The 15,036-nt window shown below is 48.7% G+C and overlaps 1 protein-coding gene across 1 annotated transcript in view; it reads left to right on the top strand.

Moving 5' to 3' along the window:
- LOC135910171 (inactive tyrosine-protein kinase 7-like) overlaps positions 1-8,324 on the top strand; it is a 173,864-nt gene extending 165,540 nt beyond the window's left edge. The window contains exons 11-13 of the mRNA XM_065442222.1: positions 645-893; positions 3,631-3,863; positions 4,676-8,324. Coding sequence (XP_065298294.1) covers positions 645-893; positions 3,631-3,863; positions 4,676-5,254 — 1,061 coding nt within the window. The 3' untranslated portion in view covers positions 5,255-8,324. The remainder of the gene's footprint in view (positions 1-644; positions 894-3,630; positions 3,864-4,675) is intronic.
- Positions 8,325-15,036: the final 6,712 nt, after the last annotated feature.

Raw genomic sequence — 15,036 nt, 5'->3', positions numbered from 1 at the left:
CCGTGACGTAGCGTTTTTACTTCTTTTCTTGTTCATCAAAGATTCGAACGTTTCCATGAAAGGTGCGACTGGCCTTACGATAGTCCTTTTAAGATGTCGGCCAGAAAATATTCCCTGTCGCATGGTCGCAAATATCTAAGAGTCGGGTCTGACCGCTCCACATACGCACACTCAGACAAAGAAAAAGGAACAAAAAAGGTTAACAGCGGTATTTTGCGCTGAACTACAGACAGCGCGGTCCACGCTCTGCATGCCATAACCGCCTTATCATCGCTAGCGCCCGGTGACATGCAATCCGGTGCCGTTACGCAGCAACGCTAGTGAGGCGGGAGTGCCGACAGTTGGCGGAACCGCGGCGCCCTTTCCACTTTGTTTCCTACAGCGGCCGCAACGCATCGCCCCACGTCGGTTTCGAGGCTATTTCCCACGCGCTCGCGTGTTCCTGCTCATATTGCTCACGATAGTACGTGCGTAAGCGTGCTGGCGAAAATTGGATGCCTGGAGCTCGAATCTCGCGCCAGAGTGATACGGCAGCGCCCACACCGCGCTGCTTGTGGTCTTCTTCCAAATGTGTTTCATAATGGTGCACCGTGTGCAACGAGAAACTTGCCCGTCTGGTCCGAGCGCATTCGAACGTTTTCCAGTGGCCAAGCCCGACGACGACATCGCACCGACCGAGATGCGCGACAAGGCGGTCACCGTGACGGCGTCGGCGCGGGACTCGCTCGTGGCGCCGCACATCGCCGGCTGCGCGGTCGACGGCAAAGACGGCAACGCGGCCGACGCGCTCTCGCACAGCTCGGGCTCCCACTCGCAGCACTCGAGGCGCAGTCGGAACTCGTACGACAAGCTGCACTACCCTCGCCAGGACCTGCACACCATGATGCTGCTCGGTGAGTTGATTGCTTTTTGTTCGACGTGACCGGCGCCTGTTAGGTCAGTAGAGTAGCTTTATTAGGGTGACCAAGTGTTGTTGGTGGGCTAACGCTTATCGGCATCTGCGCACGTAATTATCCAGGGCGACTTGGAAATCTTTGTTACGTGAAGCGCGAACAAGAAAATCCGAGGACACCTAAGCACTTCTTACGAGTTGTGAATACGAAACACTAATGTGCACTTGAACGCCGCTGAGTGGTCCTTCGAGTTTTGCGCTGTGAGTAATCTGCCGTAGCGGTACGTGCTGCCCGAGCCAGCAGCATCCTGGGGTTCCAGTGACGCATGCCACCGACGTCCTGCGCGACGAGAGACCGAGGAGGCAGCAGTGGCCACCAAGGATGGAAGGCGGTAGCGGCGCTCGCTTCCCGAGCCAGTGAGGCAGCAGCGCCGCCTGCGGTGCTGGGTCGGGCACCACGCGCCGGCTTCCGAGGGCGAGACGGCGGCAACCGTACGCGTACGTCACGCGAGTGCATGCCTCGCCCACGACAACCCGTCTCCCCCCCGCGGCGTCCCGTCGCCGCATACGATCCATCGAGGCGTGCTTGTGACGTGGCGTCGCGGCGAGGCCTTCTCCCTTCACGCAACACCGTTTCGCCCGCCCCGCTCCGTCGAGGCGCACTCGTGACGTGGCGTCGCAGCCAATGGGAAAGTAGGTGCCGTTTCACGGTTACAGACGCCGGCTTTTTCGCTCGATAGATCATTTGATCTTTCCGCATTAAAAAAAAAATCTGATTAGGACCTGCATTACATGCAAATATATAGGAGTGCGACGAGCAGTCACTCCGTCCGCCGCCCAAGCGCGCGATAACAGAGAGGAGCTGTTCCGCGGTATCACGCCGCGTTTCGACGCGTACGAGCAGCCATGCCGCACCGTCTGCGCAAGCGCGTGAGCCTGAGCTTGCGTGCGTCCGCACGCGTTCGTGTGGTCTGGGCTTTAGGGCGGTAAAATCGTTGTCGCGCGCCGTATGCTGAATGTGCGAGTGAAAGCGTGCGAGGGTGAGCCGGCGAACGCGGCGCAATCTCGCGTGTGCGAACGAGGAAGGCGGGCCAGAAGCGCGCCCTCTCTTGTCGCGGGCGAGGTGCGGGGTTGAGGTGAGGGAGGGGGTGGCGTGCTTTCCGGCATCTGCTGCTTACGGCTCGGCCGTGTGGATGCCGTATCTTGAAAGTAGAGCTTACTAGACACTCTACTTGGAAGCGGTCTGCGACGTGGACAAAGTGCGCGGCCGCGTGGCCTTCATCTTGAAAGCGATCTGCGATGTTTGCAGAGTGTGCGTGCTGCCAGTAGCTTCGTATGCGCTGTACTTTGTGCAATAAAGTATTATTGTTACTATATCGACGTTGCGTTCGCACTGAAGCGAGATATGCACAAAGGTCAATTCGATCGCTGTTGCTGCCCCAGTTCCTCACTCCAGCATTTTCACAGCGAGTTTCCGCGCACATAGAGCGAAATGTAATGTTTACCTGTGCGCGCATGACACCGTGCTGGTTAACTTAGTTAAAACATGTTGGCAGGCTACTTGGGTTGAATCCATGATAGAATGTGTAAGCGCAACTGAACGAGGACTTAGAGTTAAACAGGCACCCAGAGACAGCACTGTCTCTGTGTGTCTGTTTCTTTGTACGTCCTTGTTCATTCGCGCTTACACATTATATCATTGTGTTATTTAGTTATAAATTTAGTTATTAAGCGAATGTTTACAAGTTGAAACAGCCGGTAAAGCTACTATCCTTACTTCGTATAGCTATCTCCTAATTTGCTATCGCATACGGTGCTTCATCTTACTGGAAAAACTGAGTTTTTTTAAGTATGTGTAATTGGGGGCGAGGCCAGAATTTTTTTCATGAGAGGGCGCATGCACTTAACCGGAGACAGGGTGAGTGAGCAGACAAGGGAGAGTTGGATAAGCCGCATACTACCACAGAAATTTTGGAAGGGGAACTCCTATTTGGCTTCGCCACTGTTTGTAATGCCGTGCTTGTTATGCAAGACAAAAGCACTCCTCAATGGAGCTGCGTACCGCTGGCATTTGCCGACGTCCTAGTTTCGAAACTATCGTGACCTTGTAGCGACCTTGACATTTAACCGTGAGAGTAAAGTGCCTGAAAGGGATGTGTCCTACCGTCCATCCATTGCATTATGCTGAGACTAAATTGCGTAGCTGTGCCATGATCTCTGAATCGTTATATAATATACCAGAGAGGTACAACTTACGCATGTACATTATTGGAACGTCAACCTTTACTCGTGCTCACCAACTTTGTGCTGTGCAGCGAATGCTAGGGTTCGTGCACCAATCAGCAACAAGAGAGCCACATTCGTTGGAGAAGGGAGAAGAGGGCGCATTTGTATGCTCTTAATCATTCCAGTGTCCGTCCATTGGGCTGGCGCTGTACTTGTTCTTTTTTTCCGGTTAGCCTACGCTTTCGCTGCATTGTACGGAGTCTGTGGACGGAGTAAAGGTCGTCATGACCTCATCGTTGTAACGGCGTTGCCGTCGTCGCTGTGTTAATGCTCTCACAGTTGTCTTGTTGTTGAGCACAGTTCAGGGAGCTTGCGCATGATTGCAAACGTCTCGCACGAAGTTGGGACTGACTGGAGGAGTATAATTCATCTCCATAAGCTGCACTTCACAGCTGAGGTAAATAATGCAGTTGCTTTTTAACGCGTTACTCGTGACCGGTCGTCGGGCACAGGTCGGGGCGAATTCGGCGACGTCTTCCTGGCCAAGGCGAGGAACATCACCGAGGGCGAGGCCGAGACGGTCGTGATGGTCAAAGCCCTGCACTCCCGCGACGAGTGGGCGCATGCAGACTTCAAGCGCGAGATGGACATGTTCCACAAGTTGAGCCACGAAGGCATCGCGCGCCTGCTGGGCGTCTCACGGGACGTCGAACCCTTCCTGGTCATCATGGAGTACACTGACTGGGTGAGTGCGTGATGCTGCCACAGCTCATCGCTCCGAATATAGGCATGATGATAGGTACGATACGTTTTAGAGACGGGAAGGCGGCAGTATATGAGCGAACCGGTCGAGCGGATGTAATGTATAGGTGAAGTTAAGAGGAAGAACTGAGTTAAGTTGGTTGCGTGATGCGTAGAGATGACCAGTTGTCAATTAGGGTAACGGAATAGGTGGAAAAATACCGCCACAACGCTGTATATGGAAGCTACAACTAAATGTCGTAAGTGTATGTGTTATCAGTTTCTCAGTGTTGCTAAATAAAAATTCTTAAAATTCATTTGATGTTTTTAAATATTTTTTAATGCTCCTTATTAAGTTAGACAGATGGCTGAATTCAGGGAAGTGTCCGAAATTTCTGTGTCATTCTTTTCTGTGCTTCATCCGCTGGTCCTCTAGAATCTAAATTAGAAAGTCACTTTAGCAGGTAGCTTCCAGTTGATTTTCGCTATGTGCCTTTCTCGAAAGTGTGCTTAAATGTGTGTACACAAGCACTTTCGTATTAAGCCGCATCGGAACGTTGTCGCCGCAACGGGAACCAGGCCTGCGAGCTCGAGAGCAGCAGCAGAGCTTCATAAGCACTAGTCTACTGCGACTGTATGGCCACATTCTGAAATGCAAAATTGAGGTGGGCATCGCGCGTTATCATTACGAGTAGAGTCCTGGGTGTAACGCGTGATATACCCTCAAGCCGGTGGCCATGCAAAAATAGCTCACGTCGCGTTATTTCTTCACCGCATGTCCAGCGCTTGACATTCTTGAACTGTATTCACATCCAGGGCGATCTCAAGCAGTTCCTGCTGGCCACTCAGAAGGACAGCCAACGCAAAGGTCCTAAGCCGCCGCCTCTGAACCAGGCGCAGGCCATCGGCGTCTGCCACCAGGTGGCACTTGCAATGGAGCACCTGGCCAACCACCGCTTCACGCACCGAGACCTGGCGGCGCGCAACTGCCTCATCACCTCACGGGTCGACATCAAGGTCAGCTGTCCGGCGCTGTGCCGTGACTCGTATGCCGCCGAGTACGCAATGCATCAAAACCGCTCAGTACCCATCCGCTGGACGCCTGGCGAGGCACTGTTCGAGGACGAGTGGTCCACGAAGAGTGACGTCTACTCCTTTGCCGTGCTCGCCTGGGAGGTCTTCACCCAGGGCCTGCTGCCACACGCGGACAAGGACGATGCGACGGTGTTGAGGCTGCTCAAGAGTTCCGAGCTTCGCTGGACGGCGCCTGCAAGCGCCCCAACGCCATTCGCCGAGCTCCTGGACCGCTGCTGGCAGCGGTCACCACGCGACAGGCCTTCCTTTTCGGAGGTTGCCGTCAGGATTGGCGAGATCTTCGTGGACAGCAACGTCTGAAAGCCGCATGCCTTGTCCTACCTTGCTTAGCATTCACATTCGATATTCAGGGTCATTCAGAACAGTGGGCCTAATTAGGAAAGGGTGTGGGGATGGAGGTGCCGGGCTATTTCAAAGGCCATGGTAGGAGTCATTGGCATCGTAAATGCGTTGCTGCCACCCAGAGGTAGGCCTTCCTTCCCAGAGGTCACTGTCAGGATTGGGGACATTTTTGCAGACAGCACCGTCTGAAGGCCGCATACATCATCCTGTTTTGAATCATGTCCAGATTCATGGTCATTCATATTGGTAGGTCCACCATTTCAGGCACATTGTCAATGTCAAAGACTGCTGTATGGATGTGAGACATTCTGCACCTCTCTAGGGCTATCTGTATGCCCTGTCTGTTTAATTCATTCAAGGTATGATCGTACAGAATACCTTTGCTGTGGTCGAGGGGTTCAGGGAAGGGGGGGTAGTTGCCGGCTTGTTTGCAAAGGTACTGTTTGCTTGAGGAGAACAACTTATCTGATGCATTTCTGCATTATGAATGTAGGTGCCACTTTTTCTCTCCGTAATGAACATTTATTAACAATTATCTAACGTGTGAGTTCAAGTATCATGAGAAATTTAGACAGGTTTATTCTCGAATTCTGCCCAGCATTCACAAATACCAGAAAAGCTGGGATCAGGTTACTACAGTTACCCTGTCTTTCTGCTGCCATTAAATATTGTTTTAGATACTTCATTTGATAAGCAACACAATTTCATAAGATCTTTTAGTAAAAGAGGCACTGCCACCACACACAGCCTAATTTTAACTGCTGTGCTTACTACAAAAGCATTCAATATAAGGTTCTAGGACCTTGTAGTGAGAACTAGGATGTCATCTTTAAATTGGAAATAAACACTAAGCATGTGCCAAAATTTTAATTTAAGCTTAAACTTAAAACTTATTGATTGTGAAAACGTAGCAGAGCATTTCAGCGGCTCAAACATTGCAGTGTTAAGTAAGATCAGCATGAAACAAAGCAAGCCCTTTTTGGCATCCTTTATTTATGTTTGTGAAGTTGTATTGCAATATTCTACAGAAGTGCAGATATGTTTTGACTCACTTTTACAAGGTATACAATGTCATTTATTATAGTGTGTTTTACATGTATTTATAAGGGGACATCTTGCGTCACACGGAGGCTGAAGAACTGCCAACTACACTTGCCACCAAAAAATGCGAATGCCAATCCAAAATGTCCCTTGACCATCGAACTATCTTGTCACAGTGGCACTTTACACAATTTTATAAGCCTTTTACGTCTTTACATGTTTTGATACCTATTATTTGTCTCATTGTGGACAGATTCGTTTTGTGTACATATGGATGTCTAATATTCGTCCACCATTTTCTGTCTTTTGACAAGTTATCCATGCGAAGTCCAACGATCCTGGGCTAGTCATGTCTATTCACCACACATGACATAAAGAATAATGTGGTGCTTTTTATAAATGTTGGACAGTGCTTTTTTTACATGCGTAGAAAAATACATACTTCTACACTCATTGTGCATGATGTATAATATAGCTTACATCATGATCACATGCATGGCATAGAGTAATTATGAGTACATAATATACACAAGACGTAGTCTTTTCATATAAAGTATGGTGAATGTATGGAAATAACTTCCAAGCCCTTAGCGCTATGGCCAAGTTACCTATGTTAATTTCTGCTAGCTGACATTAGTCATTGCCTGCATAATAACCAGCATATTTGCCACAGAATTTCAACCTTGGTGCTAAGACACGAACACTGTTCTTTGCTTATGAGCATCTTTATTAAATAGAGAGCATAGAAAAAAAAAGGAAGCTTCGTGGTTGACTGTCAACACAGCTAGTTATGTAATGAATCACAACCAGGCGTCGGATGTTTTGCGCTGCAATTTCACAAGTGGACTTGCATTAGCATAGTCTCGGGTCTATTAGCGAGGTGGTTCATGCAAATATGCTTTGAAAAACCACGTGGTAATATATTCATGTTGTAGTGTGAGCATGGACATGCTGGAAAGTACATGCTTTTACAGCCACAGAGAAAGGCAGTGCCATAAGTAAGGAAGACGAATGACAAGAAAACTAGGAGTAGCATTATCAGAGTCCTGTTCACCCTTGCTTGTGGCATACATCTCGGCGAAGCTGTACACACAAAAAGCCTCCGAATGCAGCAGTGTGTCGCTAGAAACAAGAGCTTGTAAACCACATAAAATAGGCTGAATATTGCCACATCCAGTGCAAACAGCTCAGGATGACTGGTACTGTCAAGCTGGAATGAAACGCTGATTCGCAGAAATGCAATAATATGCCTGTTTTTTTTTAATTACATCAAATCGCATTACGTGATCCTTGCATAACTAGGCGCCTTATATGATGTAGCCCCAAAGCTAAATATCTGTGAATATTTCACACACGTGCTGACAATTGTGGAAATGGAAAAGTATGCTTTCTACTTTTATTTTCTTGGGTTTGTGTTTCATTCCAGAATAATGTCGCATGCCAAAGTTTGGTGTGCAATAATGGCAGTCCAACCTTCAATTACAGCTGCATGCTAGGATGATGAAGTTACGTTTTAATCAGCATGCCCAGTCCAAAAATGTTTGTCCCTTACTGATTACCGCTCATGCTTCCTGTATGTGCAAGCAGCTGGCCTCACTATCACAGAGTCATCTCCATACAATAGTGTATGTTTCATTGATGAGTACTTGTCGAAGTATCTAAAGCCATTGAATAGCAGGCTGGTTCATCCATGTTAACCCTGCTGCTGTATTTATTGTCATGAACTTAGATTTCATACGCCTATAGGATCAAATCATTTGACTTATGCTATTCAACCCCAGAGACCTAAATGTCCTGAAATGTTTAAAAACATTTCAAGCTACATTTTTTTTTTAATCTGGAGGCAACATTCTGCTATAATTTTTTACCCTGCTTAGTGTGTAAAATGTATGTTTGCATGCAGAGAACAACTTACACCTGTTAACTCTGTCATTCCGGTATGGATGGGTCATTTTTCTTCATTAAAATTTATTTGGTTTCCCTCGTGCGTGAGTTTGAGATTACATTCACTGTAACAGAATACCGATTTGTCACGAAACACCTCACATTACTGTCTTGAAGAAATGCTCGACATCTTGAGCAATGGAACATTCGCAGGCTTTTGTTCAATGCATGTTTCTTATAAAGTTGGTTTGCTGTAATCAAGACAGAACCCATCTATAACACACTGATAGCACGTGCTTTCATTGTCATGGCCGCTATTGCTGGAAATCGCTGACACCGTAAAAGATTGCTCTTTTTGTTCCATGCTGTTATCTTTATGGTCCTGTGGAATCCATAAATGCGGTACTCGTATGGCGTCATCCATGTCATATGCAAGCCATTCGTCGTGTTACTAAAAGATTTAGGACACCACAGTGTTGAAATTTTTTAAAATTTTTGACAGAACTTTCTTCCATAAAACTGCAGAGTTTATATGTTTATTAGCCTTGTCGTTTGTCTTCATATATGCTGCTTTTGTTTAGTATGTTTCTTCCAAAAACCGCCCTGGCTAGATGTCATGTGTTGCGGAAATCTTTACGTGCCAGTATTGAAGGCCGTTTCGATGTGCGGGGCTGTGGACAGAAGGGGTCACAGGCCAACTAAAGCCATAGCTACCCAAATAATGCACATAGAAATGAGCAAAATAAAATGCAGAGAAATATATATGCTTGCTATTAATATAGGTATACTTCTTATTCAAGTTAACTTCCTAATTTCTCAATGCTTACTGCAATAAATCAATATCACTGTTTTGTCTTCTAAGAAGAGCATTTAGATGTGCAGCCTTGAGTCATTATTGACTTCACTAATGGACAGACAACGAGCTTTGTGACCTCTTTACTACATGATGCCTTACAGGATACATTTTTTGTTTCCGAGAATTCCTTTTCCCCAAATAGGTTTGTTTCACGTAAAACTAAAGTTACTATTGGCTATGAATTAATATGAATGTTTAAAAAAAAGAAAATGTAACGTGACTGGCATTCAGTGAACCTGAACTGGTTCGAGAAGAATCAGTTCTTAGTTTGTACATATGTAATCGCTCAAAATTTCATGGTGCGGTGAAACGTTTGTATTCGTTTGTATTCGCGAACAAGCTCGCTATCATAACGGCCTATAAAATGTAAATCCTTCCAGGTAATTATATTAAAAGTAGTATAAGATAGCAATCGAACAGGCACATTGTTGACATGTTTCACATCTCATGCAAGACATTGGAAGTCACTACTACTTCAAAAGTGCTTCTCATTCGCAAAAGATGCTTGAGATTGTGAAGACCTAACAAGCCACAACTCTAAGCTCATATTGGGCCAAGGTAGCCAATAATCAACAAGGTAAGCTCATTCTTGGCTTGTCAATCCATGCAAAGAAATAGAAGTCACAGGAACTTTGTACATGTTGAACATTCACATGAGAGGCATTGACTGCAGTGAAGTCGGTCTTGAGCAGCCGCTATAATGCTGTTTGAACCGCTGATGGTAATGAAGACGACCGGTGGTCTCTCTCTGCTGCTTTTATGCTTTTCTTTCCAGTTTATCATTCAAGTGCTTTATTGCTATTGTGAATAGTAGCATAAAATATAAGTTCACCTCATATATGTGTGGCTTTCTGTGCTTGTTTTGGACATTTGTTTGAAGTGTCATCTTTCTGTGGCCATTCACGGGCCAACTTTTCTGTTTGTATGTACGTGCACGCATTATAAATGCCCTGAGGCCATGTGACTGTTGTGTGTGTTGTGTAAATAGGTGAGCAGCCTTGGAGAATTTCTTTAGAAAATAAATATTGCCAGAAAAGTGAACTTGTAGTCTGGAAATTTTATTTCTGTCCACAGAACAGGGTTTTTGTCATACTCCTACGCTACATTTCAAGCGTGATGAAAGCGAATGAGGGGGATGAATTGGGCTCTTATTGCAAATTGGTTCTGCAAAAATCCGCAAGGTAGCAGAGGGAGTTTCTTCATAATAGGAAAAGGTAACTAGCTGTCATCTACTCGAGAGATGTAGAAAACTTTGAAGAAAACACATACGTGTTTACCAGCAAGAAAGTTTCGAAGTGGAAAGAAAGGGGTGCTAGCTCCTGGTTAGGTAGCTCCGTGGTAGAGAAACTACCCCCTGAATATTGTTGATTCTGGACCCCTATTTTACTGTTTATTATTTATTTAGCTACCCTAAATGCCCTGAAGGGCATTACATAGGGGGAGGGGGTGCAACACAATATCATTGGCAAATACAGAAACACCTGAACAAACAAGAAGAAAAAGATATGATTTAGATAAAAGGAAAATATTATGGTATAAAGGAAGCTTAGTGACACATTCAGGATGAGTGCTAGCTCCTGGTTAGCTCAGGTGGTAGAGGAAACACCCCCTCAATAGTGTTGATACTGGCTCCCTGATTTATTTATTTACTTAGCTACCCTAAAGGCCCTGAAGGGCATTACATAGGGGTGCGGGGTGCAATACAACATCAACGCATCATATTGTTACGGGAAGGAAGAAACATGCGTTTATTTACAGATGGCTTTTAATGGCCGAGCCAACAAGCGTAGAGCAGCAAACACTAAACTCTTCTTCGTGGTCTCCAAGGCCACCATCATCGTCCTCATCTTCCCACATTACCGACTGTGACATCACCCCCCTCGGAAAAAGCACCTTAATGGTGTGACTGATCGGTCTGAGAAACGTAAGGTTTGAGACGGCTGACGGGGATGATGTCCGAGAGAGGTGAAAGCACTGTGGCATCCAGTGGAGACACTTCATATGTGACAGGGATCACCTGTCACCTACTGGGCATGCGCGGCACACCACAGGGCGCAGTGTTATCCCCTCTACTTTTCAATATCGCCCTAATAGGCCTACCGCAGCTCCTCGATAACATCCCAGGGATCTGGCATGGCCTATATGCCGACGACATTACCATCTGGTCGTCCACAGGGTCCATTAGGGAAATGGAGAACCGCTTGCAGGAAGCTGCAGACGTGGTGAGCGACTATGCTAAGTCATGCGGGCTCAGCTGCGTCCCCCAAAAGTCGGAACTACTCCTGGTCTCACCACGAAAGTAGCACACATCCGACTCGCCCACTATCAACATACAACTGGAGGGACACGCCATCGTTCCGTCTCGGAGCATCAAGATATTGGGAATGGTTTTCCAGTCGGATCGCACCAATACAATATTAATTCAAAAGCTTAAGAATACAACAGCCCAAGTTATGCACATGATCCGGCGAATAACAACCAAGACAAGAGGCATGGGGGAGGCGGACACGCTTCGGCTTGTCCAAGCCTTCGTCGTGTCTCGAAAACTTTCGCAATTGCATACGCACTACTCAACGAGACGGAACTCAAGAAAATCAACACAATGATCAGAAAGACATATAAGCAGGCGATGGGCCTGCCAATCAGTACGTCCACAGAACGCCTACTACGACTAGGTGTGCACAACACGGCCGAGGAGCTGATCGAGGCACATTTATCCAGTCAGCGAGCAAGGCTGGCGGTTACGGAAGCAGGGAGGTCCATTCTCTTACGCCTGCGGCTCTCTGCCCCTCTGAGCCATCTGCTGCCTCAGACTGAGCTTACCCCATGCCATCCGGAGAAACATCACCGTACGTCCTCTACCTCGCAATATGCACCCAGTGCACCACGCAGAGCGAAGGGAGGCACGCGCCCTGGCCATACACAAGCGATACGGGACTTTACCCTCTACAGCCTACACGGACGCGGCTTCTTACTCCAGACGCGCAGCCACAACAGCCACCGTAGTCGTCAACACAGAACATCGGAGCAGCATTTCGCTCACACGAAACAATCCCCTCCAAGCCGAGAAAGCGGCCATAGCCCTCGCGCTCTCCCAAACAGAGGTTGAAGTCATAATGACCGACTCCCAACAGGCGTGCCGCAACTTTGCTAGCGGCAGAATTCATACCACTACTCTCCGGATCATCAATCAAAAGCCGCCAACGAGATCAGTCATGATCATCTGGGCGCCAGCTCATTAAGGCATTCCTGGCAACGAAGTCGCCAACCACGTGTCTCGAGATCTGACCCACCAAGCCGACGCCGAGGAATCTGAACCCGAGCGCATGCACTGTTAGATATGGCGCCGTTTCCTGAGGCTACTTCGAGTTCCCCAGAACACATCGAATCGCAGCACAGCTAATTGAGGAATGCAGAAGCAGGAAAGCACATTCCAGAGGAGCGCCCGTGCAAACAAGTTGAAGGCCACAAGACACGTGCAAACAGGTTTGCGGCCCCCAGGTCGTGTGCCGCCGAGGAGCTATTCAATGCTTGAGTTTTCCAGAAAGCGAAGGGATAGCACGGCATTGTTGAAAGTAAAGTGGGTGCCAAACCAAGACGGCGGTAATGCGCCGTGACAGCCGGACGTGCCGGGAAGGCCCAAGCGTACCTCTTCATCGCCTTTGAAGAAGACATTTGCTACCGCTGCGCGGCCGTAGCACCGGGAGCAGGTGGGCCCTCGGACAATAGAGCATGAGCACCCCCCCATTCTCCGCCTTGGAAGAAGCGCATTGCAAGTCTGCGAGGCAAGACCGCAGAGAGCCGCCGGGTGTGACAACGCGATACGGTCGCCAACCATTGGCTGAAAATGGCGTCATCTGAGCGGACTCTCCCATTGGCCAAACATGACGCGACTTCCAGTCCTCGAAGGGTTTAAAAGAAGCATTCCAGAGAGACCAGAGCATTCCCTGATTCCCTGATTCACCTCTCTCGAACTTCTTGCCGCGGGCCGCAGCGTCCGAGTTGCTGCCGGCCCTTAATGACTGTACAACTGTTACTTGTCTCTCACCTCTCTGTATATAATGTAAAATAAACCCTCCCAAGTTTGGTTTTGATCCCGAAGTCCGTTCCTCAACCCCAACAGCACCCTCTAGTCTCGTACCAAGACATCACACAACACTACAAGCTAACCCGCAGAACATATGCACCCCCACACAAGTCACTACCTAGAAAGCAGGAGCGATTCCTCCGAGCTCTACAGGTTAATACATTCCCCCACCCAACCAGAAATCACCTCATAGACCCTACACAATTCTCTCCGCAATGCCGCTTCTGCGCAGAGCCCGGGTCCCTCAGGCACATAGTAAGGGGTTACAGAGCGGCACCATTAAGTCCTCCGAACCCTTACCCCACTAACGAGCTTTGGGAGCGAGCCTTGGCCAGCTCCGACCTCGAGGATCAGCAACGGCTGATTGCGAGGGCCCAGGACGCGGCCCGAGCTCAAGGCATTCTGGAATGAGGACGCCTCTCCAAAGCTGCATTCACCCAATAAAAATGTTTATTCTCTCTCTCCGAAAGACCAACATGCCGAGTTGGATACCAAACTAACTAGCACAAGAGCACCTGGTTCGTAGTGCGCGTCGTGATGGCGCTGGTCGGAACGGCACTTCTGGCGTGTCTGTGAAGCAGAAAGACGAATGCGGGCAATCTGGCGTACTTGGGTCGCTGTGGCTATTACATCCCGAGTGTACTCTGACGGCGAGGCGAGTGTGGTCGAAAGGAGAGTCTCGAAAGGCAAAGTAGGCTCATGGCCGAAGAGGAGATAGAAGGGTGAATAGCCAGCCAGCTGTGTCGTGGCGCGAAGAATTGTAGGCAAACGTGACAAATGGTAGAGCAATGTCCCAGTCGCGATGGCCGAAGTAAACATGCATTGCTAGCATGTCAGTTAATGTGCGGTTCAGGCGTTCGGCAAGACCGTTAGTTTGAGAATGGCAAGCAGTAGTAAGTTTGTGTTTAGTTGCACATGATCGAAGTAGGTCGTCTATGACTTTGGCAAGAAAGTATCTGCCGCGATCGGTGAGAAGTTGACGAGGTGTACCGTGGTGCAAGATAACGTCGTGAAGCAAGAAATCAGCGACGTCTGTAGCGCAGCGATGGCAATCCACCTATTTCCGTCATTTGATATAAGGAATGGTCCGAGAAGATCAACACCAACGTGAAAAAAAGAGTCCGTCGGTATATCCAAAGGTTGCAGGAGTCTGGCAGGAGCTTCAGCAGCTCTTTTCCGGCGTTGACACGACTCACACGCGGCAACATAGCGCCGGACGGAGCAGTTGAGACGGGGCCAGAAAAACCGTCGCCGAATTCGGTCATAGGCCCGCGTGACGCCAAGGTGTCCAGCGGTGGGAATGTCGTGCAGTTGCTGCAGTACAATCTGTCGCAGATGACACGGAATGACGGTTAGGAGCTCGGGCCCGTCGGGGAGCATGTTGCAGCGATACAGGGTACCATGTTGTAGTACGAACATGTGAAGGGATGGGTCAGACGGATCTGAGAGCAGGCGTTCCATAATGGGGCGTAACGACTCATCGCGTCGTTGTTCAGCATCAATGTCTTGCAAGGCAGAGAGCGAAAGAACGCAGATCGGTGCGACATCCACTAAACCGTCCGGTACATCAACGGGATGACGAGACAGGCAGTCGGCGCCCTGATGTAGACGACCCGACTTGTAGACCACAGTGTATGTGTAGTCCTGCAGCCGTAGGGCCCAGTGACCGAGGCGTCCGGTGGGATCCTTGAGGGAAGTGTTACGTTTCGCCTATGACGCGCGGTGTAGCCGGCGCGGATTCAACGGACGGCGGGGCTTCGTTCAAAGCGGCGGACATTTTGGCCCGTTCGGAGCGGCCGCGACGCATCTCCGCCGAGCGCGTCCCGGCATGTTCAGTGCCACGTGTCTTTGTGTGTGCGTGTGTGTGCCCAC

The sequence above is a fragment of the Dermacentor albipictus genome, chromosome 7 (assembly GCF_038994185.2).
Source record: "Dermacentor albipictus isolate Rhodes 1998 colony chromosome 7, USDA_Dalb.pri_finalv2, whole genome shotgun sequence".
Classification (NCBI taxonomy): Eukaryota; Metazoa; Arthropoda; class Arachnida; order Ixodida; family Ixodidae; genus Dermacentor; species Dermacentor albipictus.
Note: the sequence above shows the minus strand (reverse complement) of the source record. Positions and strands in the feature narration are given on the sequence as shown.